The 21,996-nt window shown below is 48.7% G+C and overlaps 1 protein-coding gene across 3 annotated transcripts in view; it reads left to right on the top strand.

Annotated features, from left to right (window-relative positions):
- ENPP6 (ectonucleotide pyrophosphatase/phosphodiesterase 6) overlaps nucleotides 1–21,996 on the top strand; it is a 128,851-nt gene that overhangs the window by 43,937 nt on the left and 62,918 nt on the right. For 2 of the 3 annotated variants that reach the window (XM_002709327.5, XM_051832802.2), the window contains exon 2: nucleotides 15,636–15,815. The exons of the other annotated variant lie outside the window; for it this stretch is intronic. In XM_002709327.5, coding sequence (XP_002709373.1) covers nucleotides 15,636–15,815 — 180 coding nt within the window. The remainder of the gene's footprint in view (nucleotides 1–15,635; nucleotides 15,816–21,996) is intronic. 3 annotated transcript variants of the gene reach the window in all.

Genomic DNA, 21,996 nt, shown 5'->3' with positions numbered 1-21,996 from the left:
CTCATATTAGAAAAATAGTAAATCTAAGTGACCTACACATTTTTGGTTTTGAACAAAATACAGCAAAAGATATCCAGATGTACTCTCCCAACTGAAAGAACAAGACCAGCTAAAAATGTGTGTGTGGTGCCTTTTCCCGTCTCCCACAGTGAAGCATCTTAAGGCTCATGGAAGCTGGGGAAGGGGGAGCTGGCAGTTTGGTGCAGTGAGTTAAGTTGCTGCCTGTAGCACTAGCATCCCATATGGGCGCCGGTTCAAGTCCTAGCTGCTCCACTTCCAATCCAGCTCCCTGCTAATGTGCCTGGGAGGAAAGCTTTTCCCCAACTTTATACACTAGTAAGGATGGGTTAAATTGTCTGGAAATTTCTTTGAACTTTGATAAAAGTTGGCTTTTCAAAAGTAAGAAAAAAAAAAGTGTACATAAAGACTCTACAGCTGACATTTTTGTTGTCACACAGGTAAATAATTTTCTTTGCTCTTCCTGTATTCTACTCATTCAGTAATGGGACCAAGCTAGTGGGCAATGCAGAAAGAGAAACTGCGCTGTTTTGGTCCATGACCTCAGCACCGTGGGTGTGAGTGCCTCTCAGCAGATCCCCCTCTAGCGTTGTGGGGTTGGTTATTTTTGTTGCAGTGCTGCACTTCGCACCGCACAAGCCTGCGATCTCGCCACTGCCGTGTCTGTGACTCGCGCCCTGTAATCCTGAGTGTGTCTGGCACATACCTCACCGCGTGCCTTTCAAGATGCGAAGTGTGAGCTTTGCTTCCAGCTTGATCTTGCACTTCTCATTTAAAACCGCCTCTTCAACATACCAAAGTCCTTTTTTGGCCAGGTTAAGACAATACAACTTTCTTTTTTTTTTTTTTTTTTTGACAGATAGAGTTAGACAGTGAGAGAGAGAGCCAGAGAGAAAGGTCTTCCTTCAGTTGGTTCACCCCCCAAATGGCCGCCATGGCCGGTGCGCTGTGCCGATCCGAAGAGGAGCAACCGGGACAGAATCCGGCGCCCTGACCAGGACTAGAACCCGGTGTGCCGGCACTGCAGGTGGAGGATTAGCCTAGTGAGCCGCGGCGCTGGCCTTTTCATTTTCTTTAAAGATTTATTTATTTATTTGAAAGGCAGAGCCTCAGAGAGGAAGAGGGAGAGAGAGAGAGAGAGAGAGGGAGATCTTTCATCTGCTGATTCACTCCCCAGTAAAACTTCTTTCTCAGCAGAGGTGATTTGCAAAGCACATTTTTGGTTGTAGGTTATCTACTTTGTGCCGTGCCTTGTGAATTCTTCCAGGAGTCTGGGGCATGAAGTAGTATTTGATAACTCACTAATCTCAACAGTCCAAATGTCGCAGAACAGCCCTGGAAACTAGCTGGAGGTGTTGTTCTAGAACCCTCAAACCCAGGACCACTCACTGCACGTGCAGAAAGCAAATCACTGATATCCAGATGGTGGAAGAAAGTAGGTGTGTATTTGCAAATGGCAGAGCAAGGAGCAGGACAGCTGTCGCATATTTCCTGGACTCCCCAAGGAGTTAGGGGTGAAGGTTCTTGTAGACTGACATTGGGCAGAGGTGTGTGTTGAGCTTGTGTCCAGCTTTCTGGCTGGTCAGTGGTGCTCCTGATCTTCTTTAATTTGTCAGGGCTGCTGCTAGTGATGGCCCGGTGGTCTGGGTTGAGGGCGGAGGGTTACATGTAGGTATCACTACCTCCTGCTCCAGACTTGGTATTTCCCTGCCTAAACCTGAAATTCCCCTAAAGAAACCCCTCCAGATAATACTGGCCAACAGGGTCGGGATTGTTGGAGAAGCAAATGACTCTGTTTGTTTTTAAGATTTATTTATTTATTTATTTATTTATTTTTTGACAGGCAGAGTGGACAGTGAGAGAGAGCGACACAGAGAAAGGTCTTCCTTTTGCCGTTGGTTCACCCTCCAATGGCTGCCGCGGCCGGCGCACCGCGCTGATCCAATGGCAGGAGCCAGGTACTTCTCCTGGTCTCCCATGGGGTGCAGGGCCCAAGCACTTGGGCCATCCTCCACTGCACTCCTGGCCACAGCAGAGAGCTGGCCTGGAAGAGGGGCAACCGGGAAAGAATCCAGAGCCCCGACCGGGACTAGAACCCGGTGTGCCGGTGCCGCTAGGCGGAGGATTAGCCTAGTGAGCCGTGGCGCCGGCCCTAAGATTTATTTATTTGAAAGGCAAAGTTACAGAGAGAATAGGAGAGACAGAGAGTGATCTTCCTTCTGCTCTCCCAAAATGGCTGCAACAGCCAGGGCTGGGCCATGATGAAATCAGGGTGGCAGGGTCCCCAGTACTTGCGCCATCTTCTGTTGCTTTCCCAGGTGTATTCACAAGGAGCTGGATGGGAAGCAGAGTAGCTGGGACTCGAACTGGTGCCCAAATGGTATGCTAGCATTGCAGATGCCAGCTCACCCCATTGTGCCACAGTGCCGGCCCCTAGCAAGTGGCTTCTGGAGTCCAGTGATTAGAGCCTTGTCGGGCCAGCTGTATCACCCCCTCAATTCAGTGAATTCCTAAGGCCACCTTAGGCCAAAGGGATGTGGATGAGAGGCCATGCCCTGCCTTTGCACTAGAGGGGTTTTGTCTCATAATCTCGTCTTTGGCTTCTCCGAATGCTCAGGGAGAAGCTCTGAGAGGGGTCTGGTAGTGGGGATGTGTGGGGAGCAACCCAGACTGGACTGAGTTACTGGAATTAAGACTTATTCTATGCATCTGCTCTCCCACAATACGGCGCTGGGAGAGGAGAAAACAGCTTCTACACAGCTGCCTCCAGTTCAACCAATAAACTGTAGGACCTGCTCCTGATTGGAGAAGAGCAGCGTACTCGGCGTGTGGGCAGCCGAGTTGGGATTGGCGGAGGAGGACTATAAAGGAGGAGAGAGACAGCATGCACCAGGAACATCTGAGGGAACACCTGTGCAGCCCCCGAGAGAGCCAGCCGGCGGTGTGCCGCTCCCCCGCGGAAGTGGGGAATGTGGCAGGGGGAACCGCCCTTCCACGGAGGTGGAAGGGACGGTAGCCAACCCGGGAAGAACCAGCAGCAAACCCGGGGAGGGCCGAGCAGACGAAAGAACAGCGCAGGGTCCTGTGTCGCTCCTCCACGAAGACGGGGAGCGACAGGGATGTTTGGCTTTAATACTGTCTGGCTGCCTGGCTGTGAAAAAGCAGGGTATATAAATGTGCAGGGTATATAAAGTTACTTTTGGAGCCATTTAGTTTGAGATTGTATATATACACGTACAGCTGAATTCTTTCCAAAGAAGGAGGACCCTGATTGCCGGGTCCTCTGCTGGTATTCCGCGTTGACTGCATCCTTTCTTATGGAGCTGTGTACGGTAATGTTTGCGCATGGTGGTTGCAGATCTGTGTACCTCTGTGTGGGAACTGTGCTGAGGCTCTCAGAAGCAGGCCTCATTGAGGAGGCAGTGTCTGTTCCAGTAACCACGCCCTGCTGAGAGGGTGAGGGGAAACAGTGACTGGTGAGCGGTAGGTGCTTGCTGGTTCTGGGGAGAGCTGGGTGCTGAGTCTGGAAGACTGGCCTTGGACAGGCATGCTGGCCTGTCCCTAGCTGTGTGGCCCCGGTGTCACTTATCAGCCACTTTGTACCTTAGTTCTCCCAGCTGCAGAGTGAGGGTGAAAGCTGTCTCCTACAGTTACGTGGAAGGTGTGACACAAGCATAAAGCACCTAGTTCCGGATGCATGGCAAGTGACCAAGGACTGGCATCTCTTCTTATTACTAAACTGGTGAGCAGAGAGCTGTGCAGTTGCTGTGGGGCCTTTGGCCCTCAGGGTATGACTTTCACCCTCTGAGTGCACTGAGCCTCTCATCCATCCCTGGATTACCCCAGTGGAAGCACTCCCTGAGCTCAGCCCTGGGGCCTTGCCACCCCGACAGGCGTGCTCCTGAGAATTCATCCTGCCCCGGAGGGTGAAAGCTTGACAGACTGCATGGTGGTGAGCATAACCACCATATGGCGCTCTGCTCTTCTGAACTTTGAAGTGGTGGGAACTGTGTTGGGGGCTAGTTCATACCTGCAGGCTGAGTGTTAGTAGATGATGGCGGTGAGGAGCAGGACTCCAGATGCAGGATGCTTGAGTCGAAATCCTAGCTCCCCTAAACTGACTGGAGGCGGGGCACCCTCTCTGCTACATTACTTAACCACAGTCCTTCTCACTTAGGCTATTGTGAGCTTGAAATGCTGTCTGATCTCCTAGGCCTGGTGGGGTCAAGCGTTGTGGGGTGGCCGGGTCCAGGTTCTTGTTCCCAGTGCAAGAAAAGAACCTGAAGATGAGCTGTAGGTGGCCAGCAGAGAAGCACAGTGTGCCTGCATGCACAGCTCACACTCGGGAAGGAGTGCAGGCTGTATCCCACCGAGGTCCAGTGCCATCCTGCCATTGGGAGGCATAGCAGGTGCAGTCTGAGATGGGGTTTCATTGAATATTCAAAGAGGGTGGAGTTTGGGGCAGTGCTTGCATATTGCCCATGTCTTTGCCCCTCCTTAGGGAACTTGGAAATGTCATGATGACAGGTGTATGATGGGCGTAGGCGTGCCGGCCTTGGCCGTTTTATGATATCAACCTGCTAACTAGGTTTGCCGGGTGCAGGTCGCAGCCACACTGGTTACTTTTAGCAGGCACTGGTTTTCCGCTGTGCTGAAGTGAGGGGAGAGGTGGGGGGTGTTTGGGTGCTGCAGGGAAGGGCTGGCAGCCCCTGCTTCTCCTGGCTAGCTGCCTCCCTACCTGCACACAAATGCCAGTAACTGGGGGTCTTGGACAAGCAGAAGTGCGTTGTCTCGCAGTGCAGGAGGTCAGGAGTCAGAAATCAAGGTGTCCGCTGAGCCAGGCTCCTCCAGAAAGCGCTGGGGAGGACCCTTCCTGGATTCTCCCGGCTTCTCGTGGCCTGGAAGTGCTTGGGCTTATTCATGGCTGACTTCTCCATGTCTGTGACTTCTCCCTGTGTCTGTTCATATCACTCTCCCTGTGTTTCTCCCATCCCCCACCCCAGTGCAGGCGCCTGTCAGTCTCTGTCCAGATTCTTCTTTGTATAGAGACACCAGTGGTACTGGAATAGGAGCCCCCTAACGACCTCACTTGAACTTGGTGACATCTGTAAAGGCCTGAATTCCAAACCAGGCCACATTCTGAAGTTCTAGGAGTTAGGGCATATATCTGGAGAGGGGCCACAATTCAACATAGCAAACATCACATGCGTGTTCATTTTAATGATTTGCATTATTCTAATTTTTTTTGTGTGTGTGTGACAGGCAGAGTGGACAGTGAGAGAGAGAGACAGAGAGAAAGGTCTTCCTTTGCCGTTGGTTCACCCTCCAATGGCCGCCGCGGCCGGCGCGCTGCGGCCGGCGCACTGTGCTGATCCGATGGCAGGAGCCAGGAGCCAGGTGCTTTTCCTGGTCTCCCATGGGGTGCAGGGCCCAAGCACCTAGGCCATCCTCCACTGCACTCCCTGGCCACAGCAGAGAGCTGGCCTGGAAGAGGGGCAACCGGGACAGAATCCGGCGCCCCAACCGGGACTAGAACCTGGTGTGCCGGCGCCGCTAGGTGGAGGATTAGCCTAGTGAGCCGCGGCGCCGGCCAGCATTATTCTAATTTTTAACACATTTCGCAATGGAGTCGGGGAAGTGTGACTAGTAGAAACAGGAAACATGAGGTTGTAAGAAGGAAAGAATCAGTCATACTTCCCACCACTCAAGAGTGGGGAGACCCCTGCCCGTCATCTCTCAGAAGGGGGACAGTCACCCACAGCCCACTTCCCCGTGCCCGCCCATCTCCCAGTGGTGGCACTAAAGGTGTCCAGCAACTTTGGACTACCCAGAATCACCTACTGCTGCCTGTGGGTGGAAATGTGGACGCTAGAAAGAAGGACCCCTTATCAGTGTTCTCTAGCCCGTATTTATAGCACTTCTCTGTGACTGAGCTGGGGCCAGGACCCCATAGGCCTCACTCCTCACTGCTATGATCTGACACTCACTGAGCAGGTATGAACTACCAGTCAACACAATTCCCAATGCCTAAAACATAACCTCAGGTTTGCCTTTCCAACCAGCTGTTTTGGTATCTGATAGACACAACCACGATCATGGAATGGAAACACACATGGAGCACAGAAAAACACAATGAATGGCTCCAGAAATTCAGGATTAATATGACATTCTAAAGGGGATCACACACCAGGCATGAAGAAAACATTTTTGTAGTTGAGAAAGTCTACACAGGTTGTAAGATAGCTTACCAATAAAAGGAGCTATGCAATTGTTTTTCTACATATATGAAGACATTTCCAGAAATCCATGGAAAATGGAATTAAAGGTTTATTTTGATGCAAAACCTTTTTTGAATCCATGCATAGGTTTTTCATAATATGCATTTCCATGAACCTTTTGAAATTTTCTTTAGAGGCATAAAAATGGTAAACAAAAATTGCTTAAAAATTTTCTGAGAAATTTTACCTTGAAATCAGCATCTATTTTATGTCCCAGGATACAAATATAACTGGTCAATCCATTGCTGCAGAGAAAAGTGAAGTGTAAAGAACATTGCATGGGACAATCTCTTCAACAAATGTTGTTGGGAAAACTGGATTTCCACATGCAGAAGTATGAAGCAAGATCCCTATCTTAGACTTTAAACAAAAATCCATTAAAGACTTAAATCTATGACCTGATACCATCCAATTATTATTATTGTAGGGGAACCTACAAGATATTGGCACAGGCAAAAAGTTCTTGGAAAAGACTCCAGAGGCACAGGCAATCAAAGCCAAGATTAACAAATAAGATTACATCAAATTGAGAAGCTTCTGTACTGAAAAAGAAACACTAAAGAAAATGAAGAGGCAACTGACAGAATGAGAGAAAATATTTACAAACTATGCAACTGATAAAGGATTAATAATCAAAATATATAAAGAGATCAAGAAGCTCCACACAACAAAACAAATAACCCAATTAGGAAATGGATAAAGGGCTTAAAAGAAATGGGAAAAGACTTAAACAGACATTTTTTCAAAAGAAGAAATCCAAATGGCCAATGGGTACATGAAAAAAATATTCAGGATCACTAGCCATCAGGGAAATGCAAATAACAACCACAATGAGGTTTCACCTCACCCCAGTTAGAATGGCTTTCATACAGAAATCAATAAACAAATGCTGGCGAGAATGTGGGGGAAAAGGTACCCTAATCCATTGTTGGTGGTAATGTAAACTGGTAAAACCACTATGGAAGACAGTTTGGAGATACCTCAGAAATCTGAATATAGACCTACCATATGACCCAGCCATCCCACTCCTGGGAATTTACCCAAGAGAAATGAATGAAATCAGCAAATAGAAGAATTTTCTGCACCCCCATGTTTATTGCAGCTCAAGTCACAATGGCTAAGACATGGAATCAACCTAAATGCCCATCAACTGAAGACTGGATAAGGAAATTATGGGATATGTACTCTATAGAATACTATAGAGCAGTAAAAAAAAAATATTGAAATCCGGTCATTTGCAACAAAATGGATGAATCTGGAAAACATCATACTTGCTGAAATAAGCCAATCCCAAAGGGACAAATACCATATGTTCTCCCTGATCTGTGATAACTAATAGAGCACCTAAAAGGGAATCTGTAGACGTGAAATCGACACTTCGAGAAGCAATGACTTGAACAGCCCTGGTCTTGACTGTCGATGAACAGTTGTTGTTGTTGTTTGTTTGTTTGTTTGTTTTTAACAGGCAGAGTGGATAGTGAGAGAGAGAGACAAAGAGAAAGGTCTTCCTTTGCCGTTGGTTCACCCTCCAATGGCCGCCATGGCTGGCGCGCTGCGGCTGGTGCACCGTGCTGATCCGATGGCAGGAGCCAGGTGCTTCTCCTGGTCTCCCATGGGGTGCAGGGCCCAAGCATTTCGGCCATCCTCCACTGCACTCCCTGGCCACAGCAGAGAGCTGGCCTGGAAGAGGGGCAACCGGGACAGAATCTGGCGCCCCAACCGGGACTAGAACCCGGTGTACCAGCGCCGCTAGGTGGAGGATTAGCCTATTGAGCTGTGGCGCCGGCTTTTTTTCTCTTTTTCATACTATTTGTTGAACTCTTTACTTAACATAGAGTTAATCATATGTATGGTAGTAAAAAATAAGAGTGGGAATAAGAGAGGGAGAAGGAAGTTTGTAACTGTAAATCTGTATCGTTCTTCATACATTCCTACAGACTTACCTCTAAGGGTGCAGTTTAAAAACTTGCCATGGGACCCCAAATCCCATTAAGCTGGGTGGTAAAAATGCCATCTTAGGTGTTAAAGTGATCATATAGATAGGATTAAGTGTTAAAAGGATCATATAAATAAAATCAAATGTCTGGTGCCCCTCTTCCTGGGGCACCCCACAGCCAGTGGCCCCTTAGTGAAGCTCCGTGCTGTTTCTGGCCAGGACCCTGACTGAGGCGGGCTGCGACTCCCTTCAATTATACTTGCACAGAGCAGCATTATGAGTACCTCACCTTTCAGTGGCAGTGAGCACGCAGTGTGCTGCCGAATGAGTCCACATCCGACCTGCATAAGACATGCGCACTGCCACCCCCTGTGCCTTTGCTCATGTCACCACCTCTGGTCTGAGGCAAGTCCCAGCTCCCCTGAGAAGCCTCCCTGGACACATGTGGAAGCCGGGGCTGCTCCGCATTCTGCTTTGTGCACAGTGCCTTGCTCCCCTCCTCCTGTTTCACTGCTATTGTGAAATAAAGACAACTAAACTGGTGGTTTCAATTAGGCTTGCCAGGGAAAGCACAGGATATCAGCTAAATGTGAATTTTTTTTTTGCAGTTTTCATGGTTTTATTTAAACACAAGTGAAAGGTGCACATGCGCTGTCGACTCCTCTTCTTCCCCGTGCAGCCTGGCAGTGGGGTGGGTGGCCGTGCTGGCCAGCTGGACTGCCCTTTCCACGATGGCTGTGGGATATCAGAGATGACACAGTGAGCATGCTCAGCCCAGTGAGACTCGCTGCACGCCAGCAGCAGCCCCTGCCTCTCCACAGTGTGCACTAGCAACTTCCGGGGCACCGGGCAGCAAGTGCTTTGTTTTCTTGTTGCTTGGGAACTGGTGTTGGGCATCAAGATCGTGCCCTTGAATCTTCACTGCACCCTGCTCTCAGTACCTCCGGGTTTCTGCAGGTTACTCTTATCTTGACACATAGGTCTGACTGGCGCCGGGTGAACCTCTTGATCCTCTTTTTGACAATCCGGGACTTCACAGGAGTCTGAGAGTGGCCATGATGGTGGCTACCACTGTAGGCAGTGCCCAGGGGGCTAACAGATCATTTCTGAGCATAAGTATACCCCATGGAACGTTTCAGATGCAGTAAAAAGAAAATCATTGTTTATCTGAAATTCAGATTTAAATGAATTCTGTATCTTTTCTTTTGCTTTTTTCTTTCTTTGTTTCTTCTTTTTTCCTTCCTTCCTTCCTCTCTCTCTCTCTCTTTCTCCCTCCCTCCCTCTATTTTTTTTAAAGATTTATTTATTTACTTGAAATTCAGAGTTACACAGAGAGAGGAGAGACAGAGATACAGAGAGGGAGAGAGAGAGAGATCTTCCATCCACTGGTTCACTCCCCAATTGGCCGCAATGGCCAGAACTGCGCTGATCTGAAGCCAGGAGCCAGGAGCTTCTCCCAGGTCTCCCATGTGGGTGCAGGGGCCGAAGCACTTGGGCCATCTTCCACTGCTATCCTAGGCCACAGCAGAGAGCTGGACTGGAAGTGGAGCAGCTGGGACTCGAACCAGCACCCATATGGGATGCCAGCACTGCAGGCAGCGGCTTTACCCTCTACTCCACAGTGCCGGCCCCTCCCTTCCTCTATTTTTCTAAAATAACAGACAACTTCAACTGCTTCTGATGCGGGTGGCTCCTGTTCAAAGAAACATTGTCTTTTTACTTTATGTTTTTGTCTGTCCTCCTCCTCATGCTTTCCCTCCTCTGCTTCCTCCTTTTCTTCCTTTCTTTCTTTTTATCTGCATTCGATGAGCTACCCACATCTGGGCGTTGAGCAGTGTCACTCCCCCTCTTCGTGGAGGAACGACACAGGACCCTGCGCTGTTCTTTTGTCTGCTCGGCCTTCCCCGGGTTTGCTGCTGGTTCTTCCCGGGTTGGCTACCGACCCTTCCACCTCCGTGGAAGGGCGGTTCCCCCTGCCACATTCCCCACTTCCGCGGGGGAGCGGCACACCGCCAGCCGGCTCTCTCAGGGGCTGCTCAGGTGTTCCTCTTAGATGTTCCCTTTAGATGTTCCTGGTGCATGTTGTCTCTCTCCTCCTTTATAGTCCTCTTCCACCAATCCCAACTCTGCTACCGAGTACGCTGCTCTCCTCCAATCAGGAGCAGGATCAGCTCCTGCAGCTCATCAGTCAAGTTGTCGAGAGGCAGCTGCGTAGAAGTTGTTACTCCCTTCTCAGCGCCATGTTGTGGGAAAGCAGATGCATAGAATAAGTCTTAATTCGGGTAACTTAGTCTAGTCCGAGTTGCTCCCCACAGAGCAGGACCTCTGGAGGGCTGAATGGTTAGTGAGAAAATGTTGAATTTGGAGAGCAATTTTGAAGGGGCAGAGAACAGAGAAGGGGAGTCAGCAAGAAGTCCAAGGCTGCACCTTCATGGATGTCTGTGGATGTTTGCTAAGAAACCGCTGGTGACGGTCGTGACCTCAGAATGCACTCGACCAAGACTTTGGGGAACAAAGGACAGTAGTTCTAGGTGTGAGCAATGCTCCAAGAGCCCTCTCTGAGAAGGTTGAGCCTGGATTTTAAAGTCCCGTGGAGTTGCTAGTGGAGGAGAAGGAGCACAGACCTAGAACCCACTTGCGAACCGCGGTGTGTAAGGACGTCGGGTACTGGATCTACTCCAGCCTTGAGCACAGGGTGCAAGTCGGCGAACTGCAGCCCAGCTTTGTGTGGAAGGCACAGACCAGAGGGGAGTCGAGAAGAGAGTTACAGTTGTATAAAAATAGGCGTGGGTCAGGCAGGGGGAGAGAGAGGAACAGTCGTGGGCTGCAGAAGCCGTACGTTCTGTTCTGTGCTGTCAGCCACCACTTTTGCCCAGGCAATAACAGTGAAAGGGGGCGGGGGAGGGAGAATCAGCTTGAGGAAGAGCAGGCCCAGGTTGTCACAAGCACAGACCACCAGGCTTACCACGGTCATGGGAAGGGGAGTCAGCTCAGCCACCGGAGAAGACTGGGAGCAGGCAAGGAGACGGGAAGCACTCAGGCTCCTGCTGGCTTCCGCCACAGGCAGCTGTCTAAGAACGAAGGCAAAGCCCTGGGGACCAGCACAGCACCTGCCTGTGTCAACTCAGGGCCCCACCCACCCACCAACTTCTAAACAGGAGTCAGCAGTGACCTTGTTGAAACAGCTCCGCCCTACAGTATGTTCTCTCTGTATTTCTTTCTCTGTCATGTGTGTTTTCTCTCTCTCTCTCTCTCTCTCTCTCTCTCTCATACAACAGCTCTGCAATTCAAGGGAGGCCCTTTGCACTTTTCCATTTTTGACAAAAGATTCATTTGAAAAGCAGAGAGACCTCCATTTGCTGGTTCACTCGCCACATGGCCACAACAACCAGGTCTGGGCCAGGCCAAAGCCAGGAGCCAGGAACTCCATCCGGGTCTCCCATGTGAGTGGCAGGGACCCATCATCTGCTGCCTTCCCGGGTACATCAGCAGGGAGCTGGTTGAGAAGCAAAGCAGCAAGGACTCAGACCCAGCACACAGATAATGGGTGCTATATCACAAACAGCCGCTTAACCCACCGCACCACTTCGAAGCTCCCCTCCCCCACCTTACAGCCTTCTACCCAGAGAGCACAAAAGGACAGAGTTCGGACTCTTAAAGACCCAGAGTGCTAAGTTTAGGTGCTGAAGAGAGGGAAATGTTGCCAAATGATATTGTAGGGCTTTGGAGATATGCAAGTGAAGGTTATTAATTTGATGGCCGGCGCCGCGGCTCACTAGGCTAATCCTCCGCCTTGCGGCGCCGGCACACCAGGTTCTAGTCCCGGTCGGGGCGCCGGATTCTGTCCCGGTTGCCCCTCTTCCAGGCCAGCTCTCTGCTGTGGCCAGGGAGTGCAGCGGAGGATGGCCCAAGTGCTTGGGCCCTGCACCCCATGGGAGACCAGGAGAAGTACCTGGCTCCTGCCATCGGATCAGCGCGGTGTGCCGGCCGCAGCGCGCCGGCCGCGGTGGCCATTGGAGGGTGAACCAACGGCAAAAGGAAGACCTTTCTCTCTGTCTCTCTCTCTCACTGTCCACTCTGCTTGTCAAAAAAAAAAAAAAAAAAAGTTATTTTGGGTTGCTTCTTGCTTCTTTGAATGCAGCACTTGTGAAACTCATGGGGCCTCACCTTCATTGGGGGCTTATGCATTTCATCTAAAATCGCCCGCACAGATCAAACTTGAAAGTGGCGACCACTACGCTCCTCCCACTGAGCATCTCTTGCCATCGTTCCCATTGCTGACATCCGTAGCCTTTCTGGTCTTTTCCTGGTCATTCACTCAGTTAGAGGTTTCTCTTTGATTGCTGCCTTCACACTGCGTTCCACACTTACACTCTTCCTTGGCCTCTGTGTAACCCAGCTCCAGATGGGATACCCTCCCGGCACTCGGGAGGGCGCTGGAGAGCATCCACAGGGAAGAACTCAATAAAGGCAAGCTTTCCGGGTAGACATTAACCTGATTACCTTGTCCTGTGAAAATGGAGAATATACATCAATGAGATGATCAAAAAAAAAGTCTTAAGGGAAGGGGGCAGGTGTTTAGCACAGCAGTTAAATTGCCTGTTAGGAGGCCTGCAAACCACATCAGAGTGCCACTCCCTATTCCAACTCTTGCCAATATGCACGCTGGGATGCAGCGAGTACTTTACTTCTGGGCGCCTAGCTTCAGCTTGACCTAGTCCTACCCATTGCAGATATTTGGGAAGCAAACCAGCAGATGGGAGCTCTCTCTATCTGTCTGTCTCTCTATATATCCAATCAAATAAATACATAAATAAATCATTTTAAAATTTACATAGAATGCATTTTCTTTTACTTTTTATTTATTTATTTTCGTTTTCTTTGAAAGGCAGACAGAATAAAGGAGAAAGAGAGAGAGGGATAAATCTCTATCCACTGGTTCATTCCCCAGAGGTCCGCAATCCAGATCTCCCATGAAGGTGGCAGGGACCCAAGTACTTGAGCTATCTCCTGCTGTCCTGGAATGCATTATTTTGAAAAAAGGAAATAGATAAGAACTCTTATTCCTAAAAGAGTTTCCCTTAGTATTATTAAACTTTCATATGCAAAAAAGATAATATACTTTAAGAAATAGTCCATGCTTTTAGTGAGTTACTTAAAACATATTAGGAATTGCCTTCTGCGATAGAGTGAGTGAGGATCCTATGCATCTCAAGTTACAGGTACAACGTATTGAATATTAAATTACAAACCATTTGAGGATGGGAACCGTGTTTATCCAGATTTGAATGGCTACACTCACCACAGTGTAAGTACATAGGAATATTTAATAAATGTTAGTTGAAGGAACAAATAAAAATAATAAGTTCCTCAGCCATTGGAGAGATTGACTGATGTTTTTACTTTACTTTTAAAATTTATTAGTCCATGGGGTCCGGCGCTGTGGTGCAGTGGGTTAATGCCCTGGCCTGAAGCGCCGGCATCCCTTGTGGGTGCCAGTTTAAGACCTGGATGCTCCACTGTCGCTCCCCCTCTTCGTGGAGGAACGACACAGGACCCTGCGCTGTTCTTTTGTCTGCTCGGCCCTCCCCGGGTTTGCTGCTGGTTCTTCCCGGGTTGGCTACTATCCCTTCCACCTCCGTGGAAGGGCAGTTCCCCCTGGCCGCATTCCCCACTTCCGCAGGGGAGCGGCACACCGCCGGCCGGCTCTCTGGGGGCTGCACGGGTTCCCTTAGATGTTCCCCATAGATGTTCCCGGTGCATGCCGTCTCTCTCCTCCTTTATATTCCTCCTCCGCCAATCCCAACTCGGCTGCCCACACACCGAGTACGCTGCTCTCCAATCAGGAGCAAGTCCTACAGTTTATTGGTTGAACTGGAGGCAGCTGTGCGGAAGCTGTTTACTTCTCTCCCAGCGCCATATTGTGGGAGAGCAGATGCATAGAATAAGTCCTAATTCGAGTAACTTAGTCTAGTCCGGATTGCTCCCCACACTCCACTTCAGATCCAGCTCTCTGCTATGGCCTGGGAAAGCAGTAGAAGATGGCCCAAGTGCTTGGGCCCCTGCACCCACGTGGGAGACCTGGAAGAAGCTCCTGGCTCCTGGTTTCAGATCGGCACAGCTCCAGCCATTGTGTCCAACTGGGGAGTGAACCAGTGCATGGAAGACTCTCTTTCTCTCTCTGCCTCTCTTCTCTCTGTGTAACTCTGACTTTCAAATAAATAAATAAATCTTTAAAAAAATTTATTAGTCCACATGCTAAAACTTTGGTCAAAATAAAAAGTCTCACCTTATAGTTCTGCTCAAATCTCTGAGCAATGTTTGTGAAATGCCTTGCTTTCTGTGATGCAATCTAAAAAACCCTTCATGATATTTTTGTATCCAAATTTTCAAAAATTGCATTCTATGGTTGCTATTTGTTTTTGCTTTAAAATGAAGGCTGTTGCAGCTATTTAAACCAGTGGATGGAAGATCCCTTCATCTCTCCCCCTTCTCTGTCACTATGCCTTTCAAATAAATGAATAGATACATGAAAATTCTCAGAACTAGAGTGCTGGTAGGGGAGGGGTCCAGGAGAATCACCCAGAGCACACAGACCCACAGAAAAAGCCACTTGGATTAACATAATCAGGCAGCTCAGAGAGGCGGGTTTCATCCTGGTGCCAATGAGGCTCACCAGCATCACAGCCATTTTTGATGCACTTGTCAATGTTTGTGTTATTTTTACTTTAAAGATGTAACAGATTGCTCCAAAATAAATAATTTAAGCCTAGTGTTTCAACAGCATCCAAGTGTTCCAGTCTGTCAGCTTGCGGGACTGAGCTGTGCCCGGCAGAACCAATGCTCGTTTCTATAGACCGCTCCACTTGGAGGGTTGCCTCCTTGCTTTGTTTTCCAAAGTTGGATCTGTTTCTCACCCCTCTGTTCCAAATGGCCTAGGCTGTACCACCGTTCAGCACTGAAGCACAGCCCCTTTTACCCAGGAAAGGGGAGGATACACTCTGAAATAGCTGGAGTCCTTGTCTTGTGGGAGGAAGCTAAGGAAGGGGCCCAGACCAGGCTCTGGGGTGCAGGCCCCAGCTGAGGCTTCCAGGGACGCACAATTTCCATACTGATTCGCATTGAGACGTCACACCATGAACAAAGGGGCACCCTCACCCTCAGTGTAACTGAGAACAGCTTACACTCACCACCTCCACCAATGAGGGCACAGCTCCCTGGATTGTTCACCTCAATGTTACGGTCTAAGAAGACATGCTTCCAATAACAAAAATCCAAAGCAAGGCTTTGTGCTCTTCTGCATTTCTTAAATGAACATGAGTCACTTTTATAATCAGAAAACAATATAAAAATCCTAAGCATGAGAGCAGTGAACTGACAGCGTTGTGTTCTCACTGCTGTAGGCCGCCACTGTGAGGTCCATCAGATGATTGGGAACTACATGTGGGACCCCAGCACCAACAAGTCATTTGACATTGGAGTCAACAGAGACAGCCTGATGCCCCTCTGGTGGAATGGCTCGGAACCTCTGTGGGTCACCCTGACCAAGGCCAAAAGGAAGGTCTACATGTACTACTGGCCAGGTAAGTGTGTCGACACCCAGCTCCCTGTAGCCTCCCCAAATCACAACACCTTGATGTCTCAGGGTTCCTGTTGGAGGACCAAGCCGTGGCTTGGAAAATGGGATTTTTGTTTAAGAACTTTGTCTTGTGGAAATTTTCTTAAAATTTTCATTTTGAATCTCTAACTTCAGACTATTGCAGACATAATTTTGCTGTTTTTTAAATATTTATTTTATTTATTTGAGTTACAGAGAGAAGTAGAGACAGAGAGAGAGAGAGAGAGGTCTTCTATCCACTGGTTCACTCCCCAAATGGTTGCAATGGCCAGAGCTGAGCCGATCCAAAGCCAGGACCCAGGAGGTTCTTCTGAGTCTCCTACATGAGTGCAAGGGCCCAAGGCATTGGGCCATCTTTCGCTGCTTTCCCAAACACATTAGCAGGGAGCTGGATCAGAAGTGGAGCAGCCGGGACTCGAACTGGCACCAATACGGGATGCTGGCGCTGCAGGCCAGAGCTTTAACCAGCTGCATCACAGCGCCAGCCCCCATTTTGCTTTTTTCCAGGTGCAAAATTCAGGATATAATGGGAGCGATCAGTGGTAGCATGCTGTTCGCCCTCAGAAAAGAACTCAGTATGGTATTCTGCAGATGAGAAATCCAAGAGTGCAGGACTTTTTAGTAGTGCAGCAAATGAGCCCCTTTGTATTATGGTAACTCCTACACAGTCTAAATCAGGGAAAAACTACATGACTTGATTTACTGCCATGAAGTACATGGTCATGTGAACCCCCCTGGCTATTGTGAAAAGTCCTGAGGATATGCTTATCTTGGCACATGAGAATCTGTTAAGGATATGGGTCCGTGTTAGCAAAACGATCAGCTTGCCAGCATTGTCTTATTGGTGGCATTTGTTCTTAGGGTAGGTGGGAAATCTGACTGTAGACGTTTTTCCCCTAATTCTTAGAGTGTAATACTAAAGATTGCCATTAAGGAAGAAGGTATTGGGGGAGGCTTGGATGAAAGGAAGGGATAAATGAAGAGCTGCCTGGAGGGAGACGGGGTGAAGCACTGAGGGTCCCATTAGGTTGGCTCAAGGGCAGCAGCCACATGTGTGGAATAGTGACAGGTGGTGGGGGCTGGGGGAGTGTGGCTGGCACGGATGGGGAGAGTGGAGAGAAGGGTGAGTAAGTGGGAGCTGACTCATAGTTGGCCCACGCTGAGGCTGTGGGCCTGCAGTGGGAGCTTGGAAGATAGTGGTTGGAGGTGGCCATGTGGCGATTGCTGGGGCACTCCAGTTCACATGCCAGCTCTTGGAGTTGTAAGGGCCTAGACAGATGGAGACGGTGGGGAGCAGACTCCCAGCAGAATGGTAGTGGGTGTGTGCTGTGAAAGCTGCCACCAAGCAGCCACCAGCCTCCACAGGTGAGTTTGTGAAGGCCAGGCAGGGCTGTCCATTCAGACTGGGTGGGAGAACAAACAGGAACAGGCTGACCGTGCCAGCAGAGCTGGCTTCAGGGGCATGACCACAGAGTTTGTAAAGACCTTGCATTCCACCCATCGAAAGTCACCTTGAAGGACGTAGAAGCTTCTGCGCAAGACAAGGGTACCAGAGGCCTCCATTGTCTTCAGTGGAGACTCAACTTCCCGTGGAGTTGGGAATTAGAGTAAGGAAGCAGGTTAAGAGTAAGGAGCCAGGCTAATCAGACTTGCTAGAGGAGCCACGCTCAGGGCTGAGCCCAGTGCAATGAGGTCTAAAGCTGAAAGATCTTGTGGCACGTTGAGTTCGTTCTCAGATGCATGATTATACGTAAACATGAGGGCTCACATGCACAGCAGAGGAGAGGAATGGACCAGGCAACCGCACTAGGGACCACCTTATATCTCAGGGCTGTTGAGATTACTATTATTCCAACGTAACTAGGGCCATCTGCCATTCAACCTTCTCTATCTTGGAAAATTCTGTAGGCTCTGAAGAACACGTCCCCCATGAACACCCTCCCACACCCCCACATGCCTGCTCCTCACATGGGGACCTTCCGGACAGCCATGGTGCCAGTGTTCAGGAGGGGTCTTAGAGAAGGGTGGTTGCTCTATTTCAACTTCTCTCTGCCGTATCACAGAGCATTCTGCTTTAGCTCCTCTTGGAGAATCTGAATTTATGGATCACTCTGTGTCTAATAAATCTCCAAGCTAATTTTCATGCAAAATATCTCATTGCTTCTCCCAAACAGCTCCTTAAGGAAAGGAGAGGTCAATCACTTCCTTTGATTCACAGTTCAACAGCTAATGTGATGTGACAAAAGCGCCTTAAGATCGGTGACAGTGTTAACTATCAGGAGGGAAGCAGCTTAAAAGATAGTCTCCCGGAATTTCCTCAGTGATTTAAATGAAGATTAGCTTCAGATTTGACCAGGAGAGAGCCTTGATAGAAACTGGAAGAAAAGTCTCCCGTTTCTCAGACCCTGCCCAGTCCTTCCAAACTGGATTCGCAGATAAAAGCTCACGGAGAACTGGTTGTTTCCGTAGCTCAGCCCTATTAGGGCTGCCCTGAGATCTCCCCATTCTTACTGGCTGATGGCTTAGGGATTGATGGACACTGTTATCCGTTCTCCTCCCCGGTCCCCTCCAGCCCCAGCCAATAGCCCGGTGAACGCTCATTTGTCTCTGCAAGATGAAGTGAAGCCCCGTGGCATTTCTTCCAAACAGGACTTGATTTGAGTTTTCTTCTTAAATCCTCCTCTTCCTTCTCTGCTCCCCACAGGACGCTGTACAGACCTCGTGATGAGGCCTGGAAAATCTTCATTGCTCCAGTGAGCTGTGTTATGACACATTGAGTCTCGCCATTAAGTCAATATTTAGAAGTGCAATTTAGAAATGGCAGTAGTTCAAGTCTCCCTGTCAGGTAGATAAAGCAGCAGACTGAAAAATTGATAAGTGGTGAAGAGTCCCACATACCCCACCACAGGGCCCGAGACATTTAATATCGTTCACAGATCCTTAGCACCCCCACCCAATGGTCCCATTGAGCCGTGCAGGGAGAAAAGTATCTCGGGAAATGATCCTAGGCCCTAAATCAACGATTTCTTTGGGCAAGGCCATCCAGCAAGTGCATTACTAGGACCCAGGAATGTTCTGCAAATGATAAGAACCAAAGACGTGATGTTCACTAATTTTACTCCCCTACCACATCCCTCTCATTTGGTGTCAAAGAGATTTAATTGAGGGTGAAAGGAAGTTTTTTCAATACTCATTTCATATTGGAGAGCAACCCAAAGTAGAGAAGGGTGCTTTGTGGGGGTGAGGGGTGGCAAGAGGAACCAGGGAATTTGAGAGGATAATTAGATAGTGTATAGAAAGGAAGTTTGAGTTTCTTGGACAATCAGTGCTACCTTACATGGTGGCAAAAGCTTTTTAATGTTATTCTCAAAGCTATCATAAAGTAAAAAAAAAAAAAAAAAAAAAAAAAAAAAAAGGAATAAAAATTAGCAACCTTTTAGGATCTGTAGCTAAAACTCTTTGGAGTTCTACATTCTCTTTCTTCATGTATTTTGCCATGTTAACTGCCTACAGCCAAGCAGTCAGGAGCATATGGATGCAATCTCTCTTACGCCCTCGAGATGGCATTGGGTGTGGCTCTGGGCTCTTCTGGTCCCTTCCTGTCCCATGCAGGTGCTCAGAACAGTAAGACATCTTCTCTGTAGGAAAAGACACCTTTCCACCTGTCTTCCACTCCTTCACTTTCCAAAAGTGGGCTGGGTAGGGAGTTGGTGGGTGGGCATTCGACTCATCTCCCATCAAGTTTTAGTTGTTATAACCAAGGAGATTCATATGGTCCCTTTCTCTTTCCTGTCATGATGGGTCCCTGACAACCTTCAGCTAAGCTGGCTTTTGATTCACACACTCAGCATAGGGAAAATTGAGAGCCCAGCATCAGTCATACAAGGATGTGAGTTATAACATCATAGCTAAGGCATTGCCTCTGTGTACATGACGCCAAACATCTGGGCAAAAACTATGCTATTTTTCAGGCAGATATTTGACACTGCAAATACGAGGGATCTGGATGGTCACTAAATTTTCCAATAATATCACCACTTTGGCAGGCGACATTGAGATTTATGTAGTTTTAGGGCTGGAAGAGGCCTTAGTCAGAGGGCAGTTTGCTGATTCCTACACTTGTGAATGAAGAAACTGATCAAAGCCATGGATCACCTGTCCAGAAAAAAAAAAAAAGAGCCACACTCACAATTTTGTGCTCATAGAATACAAAAGACCATGATGAGGAGGAGTGCCAAGTGGTCTTTGACCTGTGACACACACACATACCGATGATATCTAATTGATTTGATTTTTTTATGTGATGGAAACACGTGTTACAAACGTATTAAAGTATCAAGTGAAACCTAAGCCCCTGTAATTAATGTTGTCGGGCAAGGGTGTGCTTGGGTCAAAATTCTGTAAGAGTCTGCATTGAATTCACATTGCATCATTTCCTTTGTCAGTAATTTTGGCAAGATCTGCATCACTGATGTTGTCTGTCTATGTCAGCAAAAGAAAAAAAAAGATTACAGATTCGCATTTCGAGTGTGAGGTTGTCTCAAAGGCAGTGGTCTTCAAAGGCGATCTGCAGCCTTCGAGACACCCACCATTTCGTCTGCAGAGAGACTGAGGCGGTGCTCCTCGCTGGACTGCTGCCCGCGGAAGCAATTCCTGCCACATTTGAAAGTTTTCATGGCTGTCAAGCCAATCCGCTCGCGCTTCGCAAGATGGTATCTTGGCCAAAAGAGCTCATGGCTGTCCAGCAGCATCCATTATGCTGATTACAGAGTCTTACAGAGAAATCCAGGGTGCACTTCCATCCTTCACAAATCATGGCAAATCCATTTCTTCGCAAAACCTCTTTAGAGGGTGTGACTCAAGGTCTTGGAATGGGATCTCAGGAGACAATCACAAGCAAAAACAGATACTCCTCACCCCGCACCCACTCCCAGGAACTCAGCGTCCAGTGAAGGGGCCAGATCATAATCTCATCCTTAGCCCAATAAATGTAAACATGTAATTATGCAAAGCATAGTGAAGAAAGATATATTGCATGATGACATCACCTAGTAAAAGATGGGGTTTCAACTGAGAAGATGGACGGAGGAGTCTCTGCAAAGGGACAAGAGCTACCATCTGAGAAGACGAGTAAGGAGCAGGGGGTGCAGGGGTTCGAGGGAAAGAGCATCCAGACTGAAGGACTGTGTGTGTTAAGGTCATGGAAGGGATGGGGAGAAACATGGCAAGTTCCAGAAACAGAGAGAGAAGAATGGGTGTGGTGTGGATGAGGCAAAGAAGGGCTGAGGCCAGCCCGGCTCTCTGAGCCAAACTGAAGATTTTATTCCTATGCTGAGGGGATGTGAAGTCATTGGAGGGTTTTAAGGAGGAAGGTGGCAGTCTCACGCTTGTGTTTGAAGAAGACCACTCTAGCTGCAGCGTGGAGAGGGGAGTGCGGGAGACAGGAGCAGATGGCTGGGCAGCGACAGACCAGCCAGGAGGCCACTGTGTAAATGTTGGGCACAGATGAGAAGAACCTGGACTGGGGCTGGCGCTGTGGCTCACTTGGTTAATCTGCCACAATTGTGGCACCAGCATCCCATATGGGCACTGGGTTCTAGTCCCAGTTGCTCCTCTTCCAGTCCAGCTCTCTGCTGTGGCCCGGGAGTACAGTGGAGGATGGCCCAAGTGCTTGGGCCCTGCACCCCATGGGAGACCAGGAGGAAGTACCTGGCTCCTGGTTTCGGATTGGCGCAGTGTGCCGGCGGTGGCAGCCATTTGGGAGGTGAACTAATGGAAGGAAGGCCTTTCTCTCTGTCACTCTCTCTCTCTCTACTGTTTAACTCTGTCAAAAAAAAAAAAAAAAAAAAAAAAGAAGAACCTGGACTGAGCACCCTTGACCTGTAGTGCATGATCCTTTCTCCTGCCTCAAATGCTCTGAGGAATTTATCCTACATGGATACACAGTACCCTACTATAACCTGCTATAATATAATAGAGATAATATAACATACAGCTTATAAATAAAAGAAAAGGAGTCCCAGAGACAGTGATGAGGAAATGAAATTTTTAATGACCAGATGGAGGAGGATGCGCCTGCAAAGGCAAACAAGGAGTGGCTTGAGAGGCAGGAGGAAGGACAGGAAAGCTGGAGTAGTGTAGAAAAG

Source organism: Oryctolagus cuniculus, chromosome 2 (genome assembly GCF_964237555.1).
Source record: "Oryctolagus cuniculus chromosome 2, mOryCun1.1, whole genome shotgun sequence".
In the NCBI taxonomy this organism is placed as follows: Eukaryota; Metazoa; Chordata; class Mammalia; order Lagomorpha; family Leporidae; genus Oryctolagus; species Oryctolagus cuniculus.
This window is presented reverse-complemented; position numbering and strand designations above follow the sequence as displayed.